Source organism: Trachurus trachurus (assembly GCF_905171665.1).
Source record: "Trachurus trachurus genome assembly, chromosome: 11".
In the NCBI taxonomy this organism is placed as follows: domain Eukaryota; kingdom Metazoa; phylum Chordata; class Actinopteri; order Carangiformes; family Carangidae; genus Trachurus; species Trachurus trachurus.
Genome location: NC_139904.1, coordinates 27,805,910 through 27,829,142, shown reverse-complemented (window position 1 = coordinate 27,829,142; position 23,233 = coordinate 27,805,910). Strand labels below are relative to the sequence as shown.

General features: G+C 43.6%; 1 protein-coding gene across 2 annotated transcripts; it reads left to right on the top strand.

Moving 5' to 3' along the window:
• Positions 1-857: 857 nt before the first annotated feature.
• Positions 858-22,293, top strand: eepd1 (endonuclease/exonuclease/phosphatase family domain containing 1). 2 transcript variants are annotated; one of them, XM_083982768.1, is made up of 8 exons: positions 858-1,056; positions 1,139-2,058; positions 16,976-17,027; positions 17,814-17,924; positions 18,701-18,835; positions 20,366-20,504; positions 20,617-20,811; positions 21,842-22,293. In XM_083982768.1, the coding sequence occupies exons 1-8, from the start codon at positions 1,054-1,056 to the stop codon at positions 22,027-22,029; spliced, it is 1,743 nt and encodes a 580-aa protein (XP_083838894.1). In that variant the 5' UTR covers positions 858-1,053; the 3' UTR covers positions 22,030-22,293. The 2 variants fall into 2 exon arrangements, with proteins under 2 accessions (XP_083838894.1, XP_083838895.1); XM_083982769.1 differs by having other exon boundaries at positions 868-2,058.
• Positions 22,294-23,233: the final 940 nt, after the last annotated feature.

The window sequence follows — 23,233 nt, the reverse complement described above, 5'->3', positions numbered from 1 at the left end:
ATGAATACAGATAAAAAAATGGTCAGATTCTGACTTTGGTTTGGAATCTGAGGATCTCATAAACATGCAGCCAACCAGCCATAACAAATCAGAAGACATTTAATTATATATATACATATTTCACACACAGGATCACATGGCTGTGATCCTGCCTGATTGAATTAGCATGGTGTTATCATTTCAGACAGATCAGTTGGGATTGTCCATTGATCTTGTGCTTTTAATCTTATGGTTATTATGGTCATAATCCATTATGGAATTATAACCATAATTGAAATCAGTAACCCAAACAATGAATGATAAGTAACAGGAGATTAAAAGCACAAGATCAATGGACAGCCCCAACTGGTCTGTCTGAAATGATAACACCATGCTAATTCAATCAGGCAGGATCACAGTGCTCATTGCATTCTTCCACTGGTGCAGACCACACTGAAAGAGTGATGATTTCACCATGTGGATCACATCTAGCCTATATTTTCTTTTTCTTTTGTTTCTTTAAAAAAAATTGTTTTAGGCTACATCTGGAACCAATGTCTTGCGTACAAGGAGATATTTTGCTACTGCCTAACCTCTGTAACATTCATGGTTTAGATTTTCTCCTTCATGAGTGTATGAATGGACAAAAACTAGCCTATATTTTACAACTTCAAATTACAATATAATAAGCAAACTGAAAACCGTTTCTAGTGATATCCAGTAGGCTACAGTGTTCTGATGTTCTTTAGCTTGGGTTATATTTTTATTTTTCATTTCAAAATTCACTCAGTGTTCCAACTTCTTCATTTGGTTGCTTTTATTTTGAAGAGACATAAAAGGATTTCCGGTATATGCCTCGTGAATGTGTGTGACTTGACTCGGGGCAGAGATGGTTCTCAGTACAGTGGAGGCCGACCGACCTGTGGCCAGTAACGTCAGCACACCGATCCGGGGCAAAGTTTCTTGTGGCGGTTGTAGTATATCTGTCTCCTCTCCGCCCTGAGGGCTCCCCCCACTGCCGGCAGAACGGAGAGCGAGGCGCAGCATGTAGGCAGGAGCCAGCTCAGCTGCTGAATGGTGCGTATGTCTCCACATCATCCTCAGTGTGAGTTTAAAGGGACTGACATGTCTGACTGTCACTGCGCTTCTTGCCTTCCAGCCTGTTCTCCATCCCGCCTGCTGCTCCCATCATCCACCGCACCGAACCGAACCGCCCCGAGCCCCGGCCACCATGGGCGGCAGCCTGGGCTGTCACCGCTCCATCCCCAAAGACCCCACGGACTTCAGCTGCGGGAAGCGCAAATTCAGCGCTGCGTGTAACTTCGGCCACATCATGGTGAACCAGGAGCGGCTCAACATCAACACCGCCACCGAGGAGGAGCTCATGACTCTCCCGGGAGTCAACCGCGTCGTTGCGCAGAACATCGTGGAGTACCGGGACTGCATTGGGGGATTTAAAAAGGTGGAGGACCTGGCTCTGGTGAGTGGGATCGGGGCCTCCAAACTGGAGGTGATCAAATTGGAAATTTGCGTCTCCAGCAGGACCAGTTCGTCCCAGCACTCCCCGTCGTCCCTGCGCAAAGACCTAGACTACCAGTCCTGCACCGGGATGAACATCAACACCGCCACCCCGGCGCAGCTCATGAGCATCCGAGGCATCACGGAGAAGATCGCCAAGAACATCGTGGGCTACCGGGCGGAACACGGCCCGTTCAAGAGCATCGAGGACCTGGTGCGGGTCGACCACATCAACAGCTCCCTGCTGGACAAGATCCGCTTCCAGGTGTTCGTGGAGCGCTCCAGGGCGCCGTCCACCAACACCAACGGAGGACTGACGAGCACCTCCAAGTCCCACCCCAGCCCGACCTCCTTCAGCTTCAGGAGCGACGACCTGGACCTCCCGCCCGGGGGACCGACCCAGATCCTATCCCTGCGACCCAGCGTGGAGCCTCCTCCCGGGCTGCGGGACGGGAAGCCCGTGGTGCGGCTGGCCACCTGGAGCCTGCAGGACTGCTCCTGCGACAAGGCCAACAACCCGGGGGTCCTGGAGGTGGTCTGCATGACCCTGCTGGAGAATGAGTGAGTACAACTGAAAGCTGCTGCTCACCTGGGTTTGACTTGAAGGTGAATGGAGACTGATCAGATGGATGGATGAGAGGAGGTCAAGCCTTCCTGACCTTTTCATCAAAGTGATGCACAGCTGTCAAAAGTTATAAAGTAATTAATACTAATTCACTACTAATTCAACTAAATAAAAAACAAAATTTTTGGACATATAGTCTATCCTACAATGACCCCAAATTACTAAACATTAAGGTCTGTACAACAACCAGATCAATTTTGAGCCTTTTATGTGATATCTTGCTGAGTTACATTGTTGAACAACCTTATATAGATCCGTTTTTTTTCTTATTGATTAATCAACCATTTGCATTTCTTAAATGTGCTGATTACAGGCTAATAAGAGTAAGGTTAGAGTCTGAAGTTTTGCTGATTCAGCTCCACATAGGCTCTAAAATCTAAAATCTGCCTATGCAAGTCAGCAGAGCTTTGGAGCATCAGCAGCCTGCGGTGTGTTCACAGTCAGAGCTTGACACCTGTGGAAACAATAACCTTTCTGCTACATGCTTGGATTTTATGTACATGCAAGATAATTTCTTCATTAGTGTTGCAGACTGATAGTTAGGTGACCCGCAACAGTCAAATATCAACTCATGTATACATGTTACAATCAGAAGTGTTTTTGTGGCAAGGTAAAGGAGTCCTCTGAACTACGGTGGCTCAGAGAGCTTACAAACTAACACATACTCCAAAATACACCTTCATCTCTTTGACAATACATGTGCCCCACAGTACAAATCCTCACAACACAGCAGGAGTGATTCCAGAACCCCAGTAGTCTAATATTTGTACTGATTTATTCTGCATAAGACCCTGACTAATGACTCATAGTAATGCTGCATTAGCATCAAAACACAGTATAGGCTAAATAAAAAAAATGATAATACATACGTAGTCTAAGAAAAAAAAGTGGAAAAGTCTGGGGGTAGGGCCCCACTTTAGTATTCTTTCAGGGGGCCCAGAATTCCTAGCAACGGCCCTGCTCTGGACTGAATTCTCAGACCCTGTGTGAGCTGATATCATGTGGGGGTCATGTAGTTACATTGTGAATATAATACAACATAACATTTCTCCATCTCTCCACAAGGCATCAGTCCAACAGTAACCAAATAAAGCAGCAGGCTCCAGGGCTGAAGCTGTTTCCTTATTACAGCGTCAGGCTTTGGCTGCAGTGTAGCATCTCTGCTTCTTCCTACACAATACTGTATGTACGACCCAGTGCCATTTGTAAACAAAGTGTGTGAGCTTCCCCGACTCTCTGTGTGAAGACACACAGTCAGCGACATCAGACAGCCAGCTGCTGGGCTCCTCTTCTCTGGAACCTACCTGTAACAGCACAGCACGAAATCTTACACAATATTTACTTTGTCTGTTTGCATGACACACTTTCACAGCCTCCGTGCCTTTTTTAAATTTATTATTCATTGGTAACACACACTTCTTCAGGAGGGCAGGATGGGGCCTTCTCGGTATGCGTCGGCCTCAGGTTACACCGGTATGGCCGGTGTGAACTGTCCTACTTGGGCGGTTGAGCCCTGACCTGCTTGGAAGGGCGGAGGAATTAGGTGAGGTCATGAGAGGACTTTGGTTTCTGGAAGTCACTAACAGTAAAATTAGCATCCTCTGCTATTCAAGCCAACATACGATCCACAGGCACCAAATTCTGTTCAGTTACCCAGTGGCTGAATATCTGACTCCTGTTTGCTGTGTTTTTAGCTGTGGTGTAGTGTTTGGGAGGAGAGCTATCATCAGAGGAGACAGGCAGTGTGCTGCTGTCAGGCTGGTTCCTTTGTTGTGATTCTACATTTACATGTAAAAGAACAGAGTACCCACAGGTTCATCTTCTACTCAGTGGTGGTGGGTGTGGGTGGCGTGGCTGCAGTGAAACCCAGCTCATATTCTGTTGCTACAGTTTCACGTCAAGTGATGCATTGACCAGCGTTGGGCACGTTTTAAAAGGTAATTTGTTATAGTAACTAGTTACTTTCCCAAACAGTAACTTATTACCAGGAAAAGTAACTATTGTGTAACTTTTTTTTTTTTTAATAAAATGCTCAAATATGTCAAATTACTTAAAGTAGCCTATATATTTCTTGGGCTTTTTCATGCCTTTATTTGCCAGTACAGTCAAGAGAGACAGGAAATGGGGAGGCAGAGAGAGGGGGAATGACACGTAGGAAAGGGCCATCCAATGCGGGATTCAAACCGGGGCCACCTGCACGAGGACTATAGCCTCAATACATGGGGCGCCTAATTAACCCACTGCGCCACTCGGCGCCCCATGTCAAATTACTTAGACTCTTCCCCCCCAACCCTCTAACCATAACCCTAACCTCCTGTTTATCTGGAACTAACCAACTCACTCAGTATTCCTCTGCACAGACAGGCTCAGCGACACTGCCTGTCTGTGCGGAGGAATAGCTACTGAGTGAGTTGGTTAGTTCCAGATAAACATTTCTTTTCTGAGTATTTGATGGACTGAAAAAAATGTGTGTAAAACGTACACTTTAACAGGTGTATTATTTTGTGACGGGACTTATTGAGTCAAGTAACGACGCATTTTATTGTCAGTAACGGTAACAGTGTTAAAACGGGGGAAACATAACTTTTTTGATTATTGTTACTGTAAAAAGTAGTGCCGTTTGTAACACAGTTATTTTATAACGCCATCATACCCAACACTGGTTCTTTTGTTGTGATTCTACATTTACATGTAAAAGAACAGAGTATCCAGGTTCATCTTCTACTCAGTGGTGGTGGGTGTGGGTGGTGTGCCTGCAGTGAAACCCGGCTAGTTTTCTGTTGCTACAGTTTCGTGTCAAGTGATGCATTGAGTAACAGGCAAAACAAAACTTGCAATGCATCTTGAGAAAGGTTGGACCATAAAGATCCATGTGTTGGATCCTCTGCAGGCTGTAGGTCACATCGCTGGGATGCCACCTTGTGACCCCTGAATTGGGACATAGCTGAAGTTTGGGGTGATGGCAGACACAGGTTACTATGTAGCGGATCCAGAGCACTTTCGCCTTTGAGCAAGAAGGTTCTGGGTTTGAATCCGGGGGCCTGGGGCCTTCTCGGTGGAGTTTGCATGTTCTCTCTGTGTGGGTTCTCTCCAGATTCTTCTTCCTCCCACAAAAAGGAGTCAACACTAGGTTGAACTTGTCCATAGGTGTGAATGTGATTGTGGCCCTGTGATAGACTGGTGACCCAGACCTGCTTATAAAAAAGATTCACCCACACTGATCTTGTGCAGGAAGGCAGTGAGCTGTGTTCTTACTTCACCTGCACTGATGTCAGCTGTGCTCTGTTGTTTAACCTTCCTCTTGTCAGCTGCTGCCATTGGGTCGGTTTTGATCCGAGTCTTAAATCAGCTGGAAAATACACAAAAGGCTAACCTTCCTTTTGTCAGCTTTCTGCTACCATCTCTTGTCTTAGGGTCGGTTCTGACCCGAGTCTTAAGTAAAACACACTAAAAACAATTATTTATCCCATTTGTTTCTCATCTCTTGGTTCAGTTCACTCATTTTGTACCCGGTCAAAACCGACCCTAATAACACAAATGTCATCATCTTAACCAGAGCATTTTAGAATTTTGTGATTTTTTATTTTTATTTTATTTAAATAGTGGTTCCTAAAGTCAAAAAGCCTTGATGCAATAAATAAATTAAATTGATGTGGTACTTTTATGCATTTACAGTAAAACCTAAAAACAGGTCAGTGGTGACCCTAACACAAGAGGAAGGTTAATGTTATCAGACACTCTTTCTCATGCTATCATGACAGTGGTACAGTCTGCAGTCTGTCTGCTGCAGATGAATCCAGGTGAGATAAGCTCTGCGGCCTCACACTTTCCTGCACCAGGACGTCTCTGAGTAGGAGAAAACCCATATTTAATGAAGTCAGTGTATGTGTATGTGTATGTGTCGCTGTGTAGACAAATGTCACAAGAACGCAGGAATGTTAGTGACTGTGTGGCTGCGTGGATGTTTGCCCTTTAAAATAAAACAGGAGCTTATGTCCATTTTTTTTCCATAAACAGTCTGAAAATGTCCCCTGGGGGACTGGCAAATGGGTCGCGCCCCAGCCGTGAAGAAAGGAGGCTGCAGAGGAGATACTGGGCGTATGCGCAGCTTAGAGCTCTCCTCTGTTGTGTGAGCAATCACAAGATCCAGGCTGAGTTTACACACTTCCTGGCTTTCCTCCAGGCACAAGCAGAGAGCTTCTAGAGTTCAATGAACTCCTGCTTACCAAAGGTTACTCAGAGAGCTGTGCTCAGCCAGCGCAGCCTCTGCAGCCTGCTGATGTTAGTAATAAAGCAGCCATTAGTCAAGCTAACACACTGGGCAGGAGGGAAGTGAAAGAGAAGCACCGGCTCTTATTAGCAGGGTTAATATAGGTCAAGGTGTAAATATCAGCATCACTTTACTCAGGGAACTTTTATCTGGCTGCAGTGGTGAAAAGCTGCTTTTAGCTTTTTTCTGCATGAGCGTTTAGTTTGACTTTTCTGTGTACTTCGTTCCCATGGCGCCTAATGTCTTGTTGTGAAACTCCCATAGAGAAGTGAATGCAACAAACGGCTTTGAACTGTGTGACATCATCACATATTTACCCAATGTGCAGCTACCTGCCACTGGGATACACACAGGAAGTGAAGAAACGACGTTGGGTTGAGTCACAGCACGGCCGTGAGGAAGTGATCAGTCAGAGCAGAGGCAGGCTGACCACCAGCATCATCTCTGGAGGAACCATCTCAACCACAGGCCTGTAAACACCAGTAAACAGACATGATCTTTTAAAGGAGTAGTTCCACATTTACTGTCTTTTTTAGAATGAGATGAGAAGTTCAAAACACCACCTAACCCACTTAAACTCACTGACATGTGGAGTGTTGGGCACGTTACTTTAAAAAAGTAATTAGTTATAGTTTGTTTTATCTCTACATGAACAGAAATGTACAAATGGGTCATTTTGTCATTTTAGGAGAAGTTTGTGAACTGACTCTGGCTGCAGGAAACATTTGTGCAAAACAAAATGTGAGCTCACTGACCGTCATCTGCAGTTAGCTAAAACATGGCAGCCTATTAGTCTACCATGAAACATCAAGGAAACTTTCCCACACCAGAAATTGTTGTTTGGATTCTAGCTAAGGTTAAGCATGTTGGATTTTAAAAGCGTGTACATTCACAATCAAGAGAAAGACGCAGCGAGAGCAAAACATGTTTGTTTGATTTGTGAATCTGCCTCATGAAAAAGGAAAGGAGGACGAGAGGAAAGAGAGGAGCAAACAGAGAGAACAGGAGTTTCTGGTGAGTCCTGAGTTGAGCTACAGGCTGAGCTCAACACAAACACAAACTGTGGGGGTCACGGCTGATGTCTCTCTGGTTGTTCAGTTACACAAACAATCACACAAAGTCTGTCTGATGGCTAATGAACCTAGAGGAAAGTGACTGACAAAGCTTGTTTCCAACTCTCAGATAGAAAGGCCAAATTCATCGTCTGAATTTTCTCGTGTTAGGATCAACATGACAAATTTCCCTTCAGTCACAGTACCAACAAATTAAGGAACAGTTAATGATTAATATAATAGCTGACACACAGTGTTGATCAAACAAGCACTCAGAGTCTGATAGTATCATTAAGCAAAGATCAGGTTTGCATGTGGCTCATGTGTTCATGCATCAGTCAGGGTCACTGACAGGGATGATGGTAATCAGCTATGACCGGCCCACGTCACACGTTGTCGTGGAGACTTCCTACTGACAAGCAAGCTGTGGTTTCTTAGAACGGGAGACGGTGAAGGAGGAAGAGACACCACACACAGAGATCCACATCCTCATCTACAGTAGTGTTTGTAGCCAGAGCAGTCACATGCTACTGTGGTCTGTGTTAGTTTGATGTTCTCACTGAAAACTTACATTATATATCTCTGATGGAGGGATAGATGGATGAAGGGACACATCAGCATTGTGTCAGATGGCAGACAGTCAGACAGAATGAACAGAAATTTAGGACAAGCGATTAGAATTACACCTTTACAGTTCATCTCCCAAAATGTTTTAAACTCTGTAAGAAAACTCTGCTATGATTGATATGAATATGAAACAAGACATTTACCACAGTTTCCCAGTATCCATTAAATCAGCTGTCAGAGTCGCACCATCTAATCACATCTGTGTCTCCTTGTTTGGCTTATTGTTACTGTGCAGGGAATTCAAGCTTAAACACCACTAGGGAGAGTGAAGGAATGACTTCACTCATTGATCTTTTATTACTCTTTATAAGAACTGTTACCCATTTTATATATTCATATTAATACGTATACATCTTTCCTTTTGATTGCTGTCTGTTTCTGTCTGAACACTGCTGCACAGAGCTGCTCAGTGTCATTCAAGGCATATTTGCATACATCACTATTGTATCTTATACAAATGGTCACAGTGTTGAACAGCCAGGAAGACCAGAACAAGGATTCTCAACAAGCCAAATGATCTCTCTAGGAACCTGCTCCTCTATACAAAGACATGTATTGTTTCTCAGCTGGCTGAGCGTTTGCAGATGATGTTGCTAACTCACCACTCCTCTGTAGCACACCCAGTTTAAATATGCAACATCATGTGATCATCTCAAATAATAACAGTCAATAAATATCTCACCGACATCCCATTAAGTCAATAACCCAGTTAATTTCAAACAGAGTCAGACTGGTGTAGCAGTGTCCTCTGATTAAACATTAATCACCATTTAACAAAATGGAACTGTGTAAACTGAAAAAAGCAATAAAGAGCTTTAATGACAGAAAAACTAAAAGAAACGTACTTTGACAAATGAAAGCTGTTACTGTAGGTTTGTGCACGGACCATTAAGACATAAAGAACAGCTGTAAAAAATAAACATTCTTTCATAATCCAATAATCAGCATGTTTTCATCTCAGTATTATGGTTAATGGAATAAATTTGATCCGTTCACTGAAGAATTAATCACATCCTGATAGAACTCGATGGCTTATTTGTTGTGTACCGGGGTGTGGGTTCCGATGATGACTCCGAGTCGTATAGTTGATCTTTTAGTTCTGATTTATTTCCATCTCACAACATCTCAATAACAGAAACACCGGCAACTCCTCAGACAGCTGATCGACACTGAAGCGTTACCATGGAGACACACACACAACGGTCACTCTTTTCCATATTGACCAATGACTGAACAGGACTCATATCGTATCACCATGACAACTTCAAACTATTTTCAACTTCATGTGAACCACACATTTATGCTATTCAATAAATAATAACAATAATATTAATATTCTATATTAATACACCACACTCCTCCCCGGTAACTTGAAACCCCTTTCATGAAAAACAATGAAAACAAACAAATATGATTCACTTCAATTTCATAACCATTACAAGTTTTTAAATCGGTTTCATATTTACCAGACAATAAAAATCACTTAAAATAAAAACATTCAATGAGGAGGCTTTTGTTTCTCCGGCCTCACTGAGCTGTTCCATCTCAAGACCAAGTTGGTCTATAGCGGTCTGGAGGCTTTCTATTTCGCTGAGGCCTCCCTGTGATGGCAGAATGAACAGTCTCCTCATGCTCCATGTCCATAGTCCACTCAGAGGTGTTCCACTCTGAGGTATCTGGCTGTGGACTATCCACTGTGTTTGCTCCAATCATCTGGTTCACATGTTTCTTACACTCATGCATGTCATTTGTCTCAACAAGGTAAGTTACAGGACTCAAAACCTTCTTTACCTTTCCTGGTACCCATTTATCTCTCTCTCCTCCCCGGTAATCTCTGACTCGGACTGCTTGCCCGACCTGAAAGGAGCGTAAACGCTTTCCTGTACCCCTGTTCACTTTACTGTCCTGTCTGTCCTGCATGTCTGCTGAGAAGCTGGGCTTCATTAGTGACCAACGTGTGCGTACTTGTCGTTTCAAAAACAACTCTGCTGGAGTTTTTTGTGTAGCTGCATGTGGTGTGTTCCTATAAATAAACAAAAAATTGTCTACATCATGTTGTAATGACCTTCCTGACCCTTTTTGTTTACCCAGAGACTGTTTTAGATTTTGAACCAGCCTCTCTGCTGCTCCATTTGATGCTGGGTGGTATGGAGCTGACTTAATATGCTTTACCCCGTTCTTCTGTAAGAACGTTTCAAACTCTCTTGAGACCAGCTGCGGTCCATTGTCTGAAACTAACTCCTCTGCAAGCCCGTAAGCTGCAAACATCCCCCTGACTGCCTCAACAGTAGCTGTAGCTGTGGTGTTTGTCATAACCTTAACCTCTGGCCAGCGCGAGTATGCATCTGTGACTACAAGGAAATTGTCCTTTCCTTTCTGAGCAAAGTCTATGTGTATGCGCTGCCATGGTCTCTCTGGCCATTTCCAGGCGTGTGTTGGTGCAGTAGGTGGCATAGATTTGTTTGACTGGCACACCTGACAGTCTTTTACCAGACCCTCTATATCTGTGTCTAACTTAGGCCACCAAAAGTGACTTCTAGCTAGAGCTTTCATTTTAACAATTCCCCAGTGGTTTTCGTGTAGCTCTCTGAGCAGTGTGTCCCTCAGCGTAGCTGGTATAACAGCTCGCAGACCCCACAATACACAGTCCCCCTCTACGGTGAGCTCATCTCTCCTGGCCCAGTATGGTGTGAGAGCTGTGTCTGTGACATGTTTAGGCCAACCTGTTAGTGTGAAGTGTTTTACTTTCCCTAGGACCTGATCACTAGCTGTCTCTTTTGCTATATCCTTAGCTGTGATGGGCATGACATCTATGAATGACACTCTAAACTCCTGACTGCTTCATCGAAGCATAAGCCTGACTCCGTGCTAAACATAGCCATGACAGCTCCCGTTAGTTGCCGTTAACGTTTTCTGGCTGGTTTCTGTCCGTTGCTAACGTTAACCGTTAACCGTTAATCAACTGCCCAACTCGGTTGGTCACCGTCGTATTTTAAGGTAAAAAATAATTACCAAAAAATAAACTTCCTCGTCGCCATTGTTGTGTACCGGGGTGTGGGTTCCGATGATGACTCCGAGTCGTATAGTTGATCTTTTAGTTCTGATTTATTTCCATCTCACAACATCTCAATAACAGAAACACCGGCAACTCCTCAGACAGCTGATCAACTATACGACTCGGAGTCATCATCGGAACCCACACCCCGGTACACAACATTATTGATTATAACTCAAATATTAAATTGTCAAGAAATTGTTTAGGCCTGTTTACATTGTACATAAAGACAACATGGTGTCAGATACAGAAGGCCTTTCTTCCCTGTGGGCTCAGTGTGAGGCAGAGGCCGGTTCCAGGAAGAGTCCTGCTTGTTCCAGGCTTTCGAGTTATGGAGATTGCTGTGCTTCCTGGGAATCTTCAGTGCAACAGAAATGTTTTTGTATCCTTCTCCAGATCCCCTCCTCCTCCTCCTCCTCAGGTTCTGTTCTGATCTGACCTGATACAGATACATGTGTGTTAAATCCACTGAAGGGAGCACAGGTGGACTCCTGTCAGCATCTAGAATCATCTCAGAGATGATCAGGAGAAGTGGGAGGAGCCTGAAGTTAAAAAGTGTCAAATGTCAAATTTCTGTTTTCATTTTGTCAAATATTTATAGATTGATTTAGCATAAAGCTACATAATAATACAATGTGACCTAGCCTAATTGACCCTTTAGAACACATTTGGAGTCAGTCTTGTACTTTGTTAGTATTGTGCATCGTAAAGGACTTTTAAAAACAGTATTGGGTCCAGGATGATAAGAGCAATATGGCGGTTGCTGTGACACCTGGCCACACCTAAGACAACATAACTTTGGTTTGCATTTTTGGGAAGACAAAAAAATGAAAATCAAATTTACATAGCCTATTATTAATGTAGATATTTGCATTTTGCAAAAACAATAGCCCCACCCCTTCATAGTTAAAGCCCATATAAATAGAATCAATGCACAATCTGCAATTAATCAAACTACTGTTGAGATAAACTTCATAATTTTATAGTTTTACCACTCTTTCCACAGTCTATCAGCTTGTAGATGGTGACGTGGTAGCAGACTGCAGTGAAACACTTTTCACAGAAAAGCAGTGAGGTCTCTGTCAGCACCTTGTCCTGCGGTGTCCTCTGTAAATGTGTGTGACCTGCAGCCTTAGGCCTTTTCCTTATTTGGCGTCTGGGAGAAACCTCAGAAGAGACATTATTTATGTTCAAGGTCGTCCCTGCTGCTGTCACGTCTTGTTATTCAACCTCCCATCTGCCTCAGTCTGACCTAGCTGCGTTGAATCGGACGCTGGTGTTTCTGCGTTATCATGTGTTTCTGTCCACAAAGCAGCAGGGGATGGGGGGGGGAGCCGGTTGTCACGGTGACGCTGAAGGATTAGGGCTGTCACGCAGATCCTTGGTAGCATTTGTTATTATTTCTGTTTGTCAGGCCGATGTTCCCTCTCTTCTTGACTGTTGTGAGCTGATGTAGACACAGCGCGGCGGTGACCTGGAGGCCTCCAAGTACAATCAAAGCCGGAGCTGGCTCGCTGACTCAGCATTATCCAGCCTGTCCCTGATGACATGGCTGAACTCAGGTCAACTCAATGTGAGCTGGGATTGAGTCTCTACCAATGAAAACAAGAGGATGAAGACTTTACCCGCCAAGAGCGTAGCAGGGTCTTTTCATTGTGAAGAGCGATCACACCTACGGCAGAGGAAAGGAGCATTGTCTCTGTTACTGTTTGTTCTGAAAACAGGATCTGTGGACTCGCTGATCCCAAAGGTGACAAGGTTTCTGCCTGTGATCTCATCAGCTCCACGGTGGAGCGGGGAAATGCTTAGTGCAGATGTGGATTAGCAGGAACACTGAAATGAGGATTATTGATGCTGCTGGTGTGTCAGCAGTCTTATGTAAATGTATTTGCAGCTGGCTTGATGTGGCCTGGATTAATCTGCTGCGTCCAACCTCAACACTGACGATCCAGAACATCACAAGTGTGTTACCTGTCAGTCATTAGACAGTGACCATCCCTCATTATACCAGCTCTGATAGCCAGCTAGCTAACAATAGTCCAGTCCTTTGCCTCAGTGTCTCACCTGGTAGAGGACCAACCTTTAAAGCCCCAGTGTGTAACTTATTTGGCTTTTTATTTGCAAAAATCAAATATTGCTTTCATAAATACGTATTTCACTGAAGTTGAATCACACCCGCATACAAATGAAAGCTTTCTGGTACCTTAGAATGAGTTGTTACAAGTTACAAATACATAAGTGGGCGACGCACCGAACCGATGCTGCCATGTTGCATCGCCATTTTTTACGTTCAGTGGCAGCGTGACCGTAGGTAACCACAGAAACTCACCGGAGCTGTCGGCTCGGGGAGAAAGTTTTCCAGGTAGCGCCTGTTAAAACTGTCACCACTGTGTAGTGTGAGGAAGGACGGAGGCACTGATGTTGCATTCAGGTGCAGTCAGGCAGACGGCCATCGGCAAACCAACCGGATGTTGGTAAAACATGGGTCAGGTAAACAATACGACATCACCATGACAACATATTTTACATTATTATGTATTGTTTTGCCTCATGCCACTTGTTTACATAGACACTTGTTTATCCTGTTACATGCAGCGTCTGTTGTCTGTCTGACGTCTGCCCGATTTCACGTGAATGCAACATCAAGAATACGTTCTGATATGTAACTGCACCGCTAGATGGGGGCAATTCCTAGATATTATATCTTTAAGGCTCAGTTCTTACACCACAGAGGCCCAGGTTTGAGTTCCACCCACAGCCCTTAACCCTTTACTTCCTGTCACCACCTACAGTCCAATCATCTTGTCTCTTTCACACCATAATAAAAGCTTAAATACACCCACTCAGTAGACTGATGCACATCCAACAGAGGTTGTAAAGCTCGCATCTGTTCAGTTCAGTAGGGTTGTAATGATACATCGGTCTACATTGACAGGCTATATGTCAATTCAATGATCACTGAATCAAAAGCATTGATCCAAAACAAAAAGTCGATCGGACATTGATACATATCATCATTTGTAACACAGGTTTCTATTTTGAAATTCCCCCAAGCAATGAGTATTTGCTGCAATTTCATATTTTCCATTTGCAAAGACATGTGTGTTGCTTATTACTAAGACTGTAAATAGGATTTAGGTTCACACTGAAATCCTGCTTTAAATAGATACATAATGTTCTTTCTGTTTTCTTTTATAGAATGTGAGCATTGTAAAGCTCAATAAATCAGATTACTTTATAGTGAACAAGAGGCCTATTTTATCTTTTATAAATTACATTGTTTCAATTTAAATGTCAGCTGGATGATATTTAAGTGTCTTTTTGTGATTTGATTTGAATGGAAGTGATTGTGTTGAATCAGCAGATGATCACTGGTCCTTGAATTGAACTGAATTGAAATCATATGGTGACAGATTTGTGATATCAGCCTGTATTCAGCCTATTGTGTATTTACGATGAAACTTGTGAGTCTGCATCAGTTCTAGTACAATGATCTGCGGGTCTCACTGAGAACTTTCTGTCTCACTCCCTCCTTCCACTGTTCCAACACACACACAGCCTCCCTTCACACCTTCACCTTTACATTGTCAGGTGTACAAATATGTAGAAGATTTGAGTTGTACAACCACGGAGAGGATTTATTTGTGTTGTAACTCCCAGATCTTCTCTTCACAACTGCTGACAGATTTCACTGCACATGACTCTGGTGAGGAGCAGAGACACTCGTTTAGGGGGATGTGACTGAGTCTGGAGCAGTAACAGAGCTGGTGTATCGCTCAGCAACAGCAGCAGCAGCACTTCACTAATAGAAAAGACAGTTATGCAATGTGATTTTCTGTGTGGCTGATTTGGAATTAGTGGGTTAGAGGTGAATGAGGTCAGAGCACTGCCACCCACTTCATTTCAGTGTGTTGTAACCAGTCACTTCAGCGTAGGGTACTGCAGAGTGTGTGTAGCCAAGGTGTGTGAATGTGTTCTTCTCTGTATAATTAGAAACGGCTCGGGTTGAGCTCTGGGAGGTTGTGAATGTCGACTAGAAGGATTGTTGGATCTTGTTTCTTATTCTAAATTCTACATTTCCTCACATGCGGAGGTAATTTGTAAATAGACGTGAAACCGGGAGAAATACCTTCCTTACTTTTATCACAAATTATATTGCAAAGAATTTCCTCTTCCTTGGTCGAACAATGAATTTTACAAGTGGATGGATATACAGTATGTGAGTGAGGCTGTAGAGGCCTGTGGTGCTGTGCTGTAACGTGTTGGCAGAGTTCAGGGCAGCAGTCCAAACTCCATCAGTGAGGGTTAATCAGCTTTTCTCAGCTTGGCCAGTTTTAAAAACACTGAATTTGCTGAGCGGAAATGTGCTGCTTGTTATGTTTGGGTGGTGCCACTCCTGTGTGGTGTGTCAACACTATCTGACTGCCTTTGCTGTGTATCATTATTACTGGGCACGTAATAGAACAGAGCCCATCCTTTAGCCTACAAGTTAAACATACAGTAATGTAATATAAATATTGTCCTCGATATGCGGCAACACACTTTACCTGCAAGCCAAACTGTATCAAATTTTAATTAAGCACTTCCACTTTACAGACAACAAAGCTGTATCAATAGCCTGCACTCTAGTTTAAAGGGACATTGTGTAACTTATCCTGTTATCTATTCACGAAAATCGATTAAGTATGTTTTTCATTAATCAGTAATCACCCCCCATCAACAAACTGAAGTGTTCCTTTCAGCTCTGAATTAGCCGTTCATATCATTCATATCTACATGGAGCGGGTAAACTCGGTGCTGGCTGCCATGTGGTGTCGCCATGTTTTTACGTTCAGGGGCAGCGTGACGGTAGGAAACCACGGAAACTCAGCGGAGACACCGGAGCTGTCGGCTCAGGTCGAGGTGGCGTCTGTGAAAAGTCACCGTGGTAACGCAGTGAGGAGGAATGGAGAGTTACACTGATGCTGCATTCACCTGCAGTCGGGCAGACGGCCGTCGGTAACAAACCAGATGTCATTTTAGTCACAGAAGTGGAGAGAAAGCCGGTAAAACATGGGTTAGGTAAACAATACGACATTGCCATGACAACATATAGTCACGTGTATCATTTTGTCTCGTGCTGACGGACCACTTGTTTACTTTGAGGCTTGTTTATGCCGTTACGTGCACGTCCACCATTGAGTTGCTTGCGATATACAACCGCAACGCTAGATGGGAGTAATTCCTACACAATGTACCTTTAAGATTTTAATTAAGCACTTCCACTTCACAGACAACATCAATAGTCTGCACTCTAGTTTAACATTTTGCATCTCAGCAGTTACAAAATGTATCTTGAAGTTCGCTAAGCTTCCTCCACAAATTACACACACACACACTCACAACTGATGCTTTTTCAAGCCCAGGACAGGAAGACGATAGATAATGCAGTGTGTGTGTAACAAGATCACGAGAGCTGCTTCCTGTCAAAACCCAACCAGCACTAGGAGGTGCCAAAGACACCACGGAGAGAGCTGAAAAGCCTGCAGCAGGAAGACAAGAATTAGTCTATTCAATGGGAAATAGATCTGGATGCACCTGTTCCCCATCACTTTGCAAATGTAAAGTTTCGGGAATTCCCAAATCCCATTTACCTATATTGTATAGTGGCCCTGAGAGCTTGAGCCTCTTCAATTGCACTGGTGTTGAGGAGGAAATGTCAGCGACAGTCTGCAGATATCGATGTTTGCGCTCAGATTTATCAAGTGAAGGGCAGCCGGATTGCCAATCAAAACTGCACATTGTATATAATACAGAGCATATGAAAATATTGCAAAACTTTTAATTTCTTTCTCTTCTTCTGTTTCTAGCATCAAGTTGCTGGCGGTGCAGGACCTGCTGGAGCGGGAGGCCCTTGAAAAGGTAAGGTTGAGTTGTGCGGCTCTCTTTCCTCTGATTGAGAAGACTTCCACTGTGGGTGCTGATGGCTGCTTTGATTTACAGTGTTCAGCCACTGTAACTCAGTGTTTCCCATTTATTTGATGTGTTGCTGTTATGCAAATGCTCCATTTTTCCTTCCACTTCCCACTCTACATGTGTCTCTGACTACTGAGTGTAAATGTCTTCTATTAATAGGCCTATACTTGGGTTTGAACTGTGTTAGTGCTCTCCTGTGCTTTCACTACTATAAATATGTCAGTGGTTGCTATGGGTTGAAGCAGGGTATCCTTTTCAGCAGTGTCAGGAATCGGGAGTTGAATTGAACTTTGATTCTGATTGGTTTTTTTTTTATTAAATAAGGGGGAAAGATGCTGGCACACTTTGTCTGACAGCTGGGAGCTGTGTGGGCCCACAGGACAAATGACACAGATACACAGGAAATCAGCTGAGATGCTGGAGCTTTCCAAATAGTTCAGCAGTGGAGAATATTTGAGCTCTACTGCCCTCTAGTTCTCCATGTTGAAGCTGCTCACTACAGAACCTGCACTAAAGAAGCATATTTCCCAATGAGCAGCAAATACCTCCTACTTTACAGAACTGTGCAAAAGCTGTAGGCACTATAAGTAAAGTGAAGATGCTTTCAAAAATAATGCTATGAATAGTCTTTATTTATGAATTCAGTTGTTCTGCCAGTCAGTCTTGACTGGCAGGTCGATCAACACCATCTTGTTCAACACTGAAAGTATTTCTGCTCTTGTTGTGTTGCAGTTCTGTGTGGAACTGAACCAGGGAACACTGTCCTGCATACGAAAGTGGAAATGGCCACGAGGGTCGTGGAGAAGTGTTGTGTCTGAAAAACCCACCGGACATTCCAGCAAGGTAACACAGCCATCTTTAGCAGCACCGACTGCTCTCCTGTTACACTGAATGTTAGAGGACTGAAAACAGCTGCTCAGCCGCTCTGGTGTATTCACCTTCACCTTCAGCTACTAATGCAACTCCAACAAACACTGGGATCATCAGCACTTAAGCATGTGAATCTGCCAGAGCCTAACATTGGCGGTTAGACTATAAATGTTTAAGATGAATGCTCAGCACAGATTTTCAAGAAAATAAGCTGTGTTTAGCTTTATTTGGTTTGAAGGTATCGGCCCCCTCATGGTTTATTCACCCCTTTCTCTTCTACAACAGAAAGTTAAAAAGACACTGAGAGCACAGAGAGCAGAGACAGACCAGTGGATGAACCCTGGATATGAGGGCTAGGATGGCTTTGTGCCCATGGCCTCAGTCATATAATATGGATGGTTTGAATAGCTACAACAGGTTTTACAATGTGCAGCCTCTAGTGCACTCACACAGTGTGGTGGTGGTGACTTGCAGGGAGAGGAGAAAGTTTTCAAGGATTTGAAAGTTATGATAATAAGTAGAGGTTAGATTTAAATAATGTAGCAGAGTGTTGAACAGAACTGAATATTGTTATCCATCAGAGGGTCACCTCAAGGCTCAAGCAGTATTACAACAGAAATAATCCACTTAATCCATGTTTAGGACACATTTGCGTAAGCAGTTCACTAATAATCGTGTTACGAAAGTGAAGCAAGATCATCTTTAAAGAAAATAATCTAACTCTATTTCCCACGATTCTCTATTTCCAGGGGATGAGCTACTCTGGTTTCCTGTGGGACAGCTCGTCTGGTATTGACCTGAAGGATGCTACAGTCCTGGAGTCTCCTGCTGTCAACGGCAACGGGAGTCATACGTCCCCTCGACTCTACTTGGCTCACTTTTTTGTAAGCAATGGTTTACAATACCAGACTGTAGTGGTCAGGTCACTGTTAAAGGGATAGTTCAACATTTTGGCAAATTTGCCTATTGCCATAATCCCTATAGTCATAGTAGGAGGTTCATCACCTTTAATTATCTGTGCATGTTGTTTTGAGATCTGCGGGGCAGAGACGTGAGCTGCTCAGTGAACACAATGGAGGTGAACAGGTCCCCTGTCCCTCATCAAACTCATCAAATACACAATCCAACAACTCCACAACGCTCTGGTGGACAAGTTGTGACCTGCACATTCACCACGTTATCAAATAATCATAAAATTATGTAACATTATGACACATGAAGCAAATACTCTGAACTATCTGCACTTTTGAAATCACTCCGCCCAGCAGCTGTGTCTGGTGAATGTGCAGGTCACTACTTGTCCACCAGAGTGTTTTGGAGTTGTTGGATTGTGTAATTGATGAGTTTGATGAGGGACAGGGGACCTGTACCATTCACCTCCATTATGTTCACTGAGCAGCTCATGTCTCTGCCCCGCCGATCTCAAAAATTAAGCGTAGCGTTAGTTCTGGCAGGCCATGACGTCAAGCTCTTAATCAGCACAGCCTAAGTGTCTTCACCTGTGCAGATCAGCTGATGGCTCAGCTGACTCTCTGTGGCTGCTTCCTATTGGGGGAACTGCATTCAGAGCGCGCTATTTAAACTACTCTAGCCCGACATCACCTCCCTTGCTGCTGCTGCTGCTGCTTCCTCTGCCGGCTTTTTTGCAACCCACCTCCACCCCAGCTCCTCCTGTCATTGTATCTTGTTGGTTGCTCTGCTCTGTCTGGGTTTTCTTTGCTGCTGCGCTCCCTGCTTATGCCGTTCATGATGGCTCGTGAAGGGCAGGAAGGTGCTCTTCCTGCCTCAGGCTTTCCACGCAAGCGCGTGGAAGAGCAGGGGGTCCCAGAACAGTACCATACCGCCAAACTAAACTGTGCAAGTAAATAAATATTATTTTGACATAGTGGTCCTGACAGAACTATGACTATAGGGATTATGGCAATGGAAAATGCTGAACTACCCTTTTAACAGTATATCAGGCAGATATGGACATTTCATGAAGCAGTCCGATTGTTCTCCTGTTAGTTTGATGAAGTGATTGACTCTCTTGTGTCACATTCTGGACCAAAACATAATAAACAAATGTGTTCAGACTGCTGGGTGGAGTGTTAGTGAACAGCTGAATCATCTTCATTGAAAATATATTTTTAATGCCTCTGTGCCTTTGAGAGACACGCATTATGTTTTGGGGACGTCTGTCCATCTGTCCAACTATTGTGAACAAGGAATCTCAGTAACACCCTGACACATTCACTTCCACTCAAGTATCAACTGATTGGATTTTGGTGGTCAGAGGTCAAAGGTCTAGGTGACACCACAAAACATATCTAAATCCATGCATATCGCTGTGTTTGTATCATATTCTTTTAATCAGATGCCTGTACGTTGTAACAGTTCTGAGCAGAATCGAATGACCTGTGTTGTTTCCATAGGTTGGTTCGTTGGAGCTGACACTGGTGAACGTCCACATTCAGGCCACAGCTTCACCAACAGAGACCAACAGCAAGAACCTCAGCAGTGATGAGGTCAAGAGCCAGCAACTGCCCCCATGTATCCAGGAGACACTCAGAGGTCAGTGTTGTAGACTTTACATCACATGCCACTATGTCTCTATGGGTGGATTCACACAATTTGACCAGAGAGGAAAACTATAAGAATGTCTTCTGTTTTCTCCACTCCACAGCTGAGAAGGAGCTTGTGGTGCTGGGAGATTTCAGCTGCCCCCCTCAGAGCTCACAGCTGGAGATACTGAGAAAAGAGAAGCTTAGTGCCCTGGTACCATCTACCCAGTTCACCAACATCAGCACCCGATCACCACAGGGCACCCACTGCCTGGACAACATCTGGGTCAGCCGCTCCCTCAGGAAGATCTGCTCAGGTAGGTGGACAGTAGAAGATTCACATTCTTCCAAATTTAAAGGAATTCAAGTCAGTCAGTTGGAACAAATGAACATGAAAATCCCCAGGCAAGTCTGAGAGACGTCCAAGTCAGGTCTTGAGTAATTCTAAACAAGTTCAAGTCAACTGTCAGGGCAAATTCTACTGAAGCAAGTTCAAGTCAAGCCTCGGTCTTTGGAGAAAGATCCAAGGAGACATGTCATCTGGATATACAGAGTCTAAACCAGTTGAGCTCCATTGTTGAGTCATTTGAGATCAAGTTCAAGTCAACTGTCCCAGTGACAACTCCAAGGCAACAGAACAGACCACGTCAGTTGGATACAGTCAGTTCTTCAGTTAAAGTCATACGACAAGACAAGTGAGTCATGTCCTGAGTCATCTGAGGCCAGTGCAAAACAAGTCCTGTGTCCAGGTTGAGTTTTTAGACATTTAAGACTTGAGTCTTTAATGGATTAACGTTTAAGTCTCAAGTCTCACAACTGTCTTTTTTAGTCTGACTCACAGTTACCTTTCCCACAACCTTTCACTACAGGGTTCCTGCTTTTCTTTCTTGTTTATGGTGAATGAAGTCCAGCTGCAGTCTCTACTAATGTTACTGTACATCCAACTGTAATCAGCATCTTGTGTTTGGTTATTACTGGATGGAAGCTGCAGCAGCTCTTGTCAGATTAAGCTTCACTGTGGAGTAGGGCTGAACAGTTGTTCCAAATATGATCAAATTCACAATAATACAGCAAAGTGCAATTTCCAAATTTCTGGAGCTGCAATTTGTTGTACACAAAGAAATACAGTGCTACAGAAATGCACAAATCATATTCTCCAAATGGAACATGTTAATGCAGCACAGACCCCAGATAATAAACACATCATTAACATTCCTATATGTATTTTTTTTTTGGTGAGAATGAAATTGAACAATTCCAACACTCCTCTATCACAATCTGTTGTTCTTTTTCCATATTGTTTTATAACCCTGAACTCCCTGCTCTCTGTGTGTTTTCCTCTGACAGGCCCCTGCATGGTGGTGCGGGAGGGCTTGACTAATCCCTGGATCCCTGATAACTGGTCATGGGGCGGAGTGGCGTCAGACCACTGTCCTGTGGTGGCTGAGTTTTATCTGGACGCGTCGCCCAAGGAGCTGAGCAGACCTGGTATAGCAGTGGACAGAAGAGACATTATGCCCAAACATGAGCGGTGACAACAGTGACTGTCAAAGCGGAGTCAGTGGTGGACGACCTCAGAGTGACTTTGTTGTGTCTGGGCCCATCTTCATCATGGTTTTCCATTGAATGAAGAGTTTCCTGCTGAATGAGAGAAAGCACCAAGATTGCTGTTTTGTTTCACTTTATCAATGTACAGTAAGATAGTTAAAGTCTTAGAGCCATACAAATGTCAGATGAAATATATAATGTGCCAAACATTTTCTATATGTATATGAAATAAATATGAATTGATAAATTAATAGATGCCCCTGCTGTGTCTTAATAATAATAATAATAATAATAATCAGTGGACCTCATGAATCAATATGGGACCTTTAATGTATGTAACCCAGGCCTTTTTATGCATGTGCTAGTCTTTCATCTTTCTCTGTGATGGAAATGAGGTGCCAGGGCTTCTCCTTAAAGGTCCAGTGTGTAAAATGGGGGTAAAACTGTGACATCTAGTGCTCAGATTCTAGTTTGCTGCGCTCACTCACACTCACCCCTTCCATCGGAAAAGTGATGGTGGCCCCCGAGGACAAAAAATGTGTTTACCACTGGGACGACTGGGAGTATTTCAGGAGCATGGAGCGATGAGGTGAAGATCTAAACCATTTTACCATGTCTGCTGTTTCCTCCTCCTTCTTTCCTTCCGTCTTCTTCTTCGTTGGTTTATTTATGAACGTGAAACTCGTGAAACGCGCTCTCTGACTGGCTGGATTTTCCACTTGGGCTGCCGTACAAACATGGCGGTGCAAGATGGCTACTCTCTCTAAAGCAAAACCCTTGTTATATGTACAGTATATATATAAAAGAAGAATTATAAGGCTACGAAAATAAAACAAATTTTATTTTGGTCAGAGGACAGAAATAATTACAGACATGAGACATGTTCCCTTAGTGTCTCATTAGTCTCCACACTTTGTCCTTCCACTGTCTCTCCACATGGTGTCCTCATAGAGCTTCCTGTCTTTGCCACCTGACCCTGCTCCTCAGCACCTGACCCTCATCAATATATAAAGCTACTGTATTCACTATACACTCCGATTATATTCCATACTTTTTTAAATGCATTTTTTGCATTTTAGTTGATAGATATTTTGATATAAATAGTTTATGTATCCTGGAAGATTTTATAACTGTGTATCATTCTTTAAGGAAAACATGAGTGATCACGCAAAACAGATTTCTCTTATTTTT

Excerpts from the sequence above, each read along its gene's own strand:
- eepd1 (XM_083982768.1), top strand. Across the intron at positions 18,836-20,365 it reads TCTACTTGGCTCACTTTTTT|GTTGGTTCGTTGGAGCTGAC; the intron begins GTAAGCAATGGT and ends TTGTTTCCATAG. Across the intron at positions 20,505-20,616 it reads TATCCAGGAGACACTCAGAG|CTGAGAAGGAGCTTGTGGTG; the intron begins GTCAGTGTTGTA and ends TCCACTCCACAG.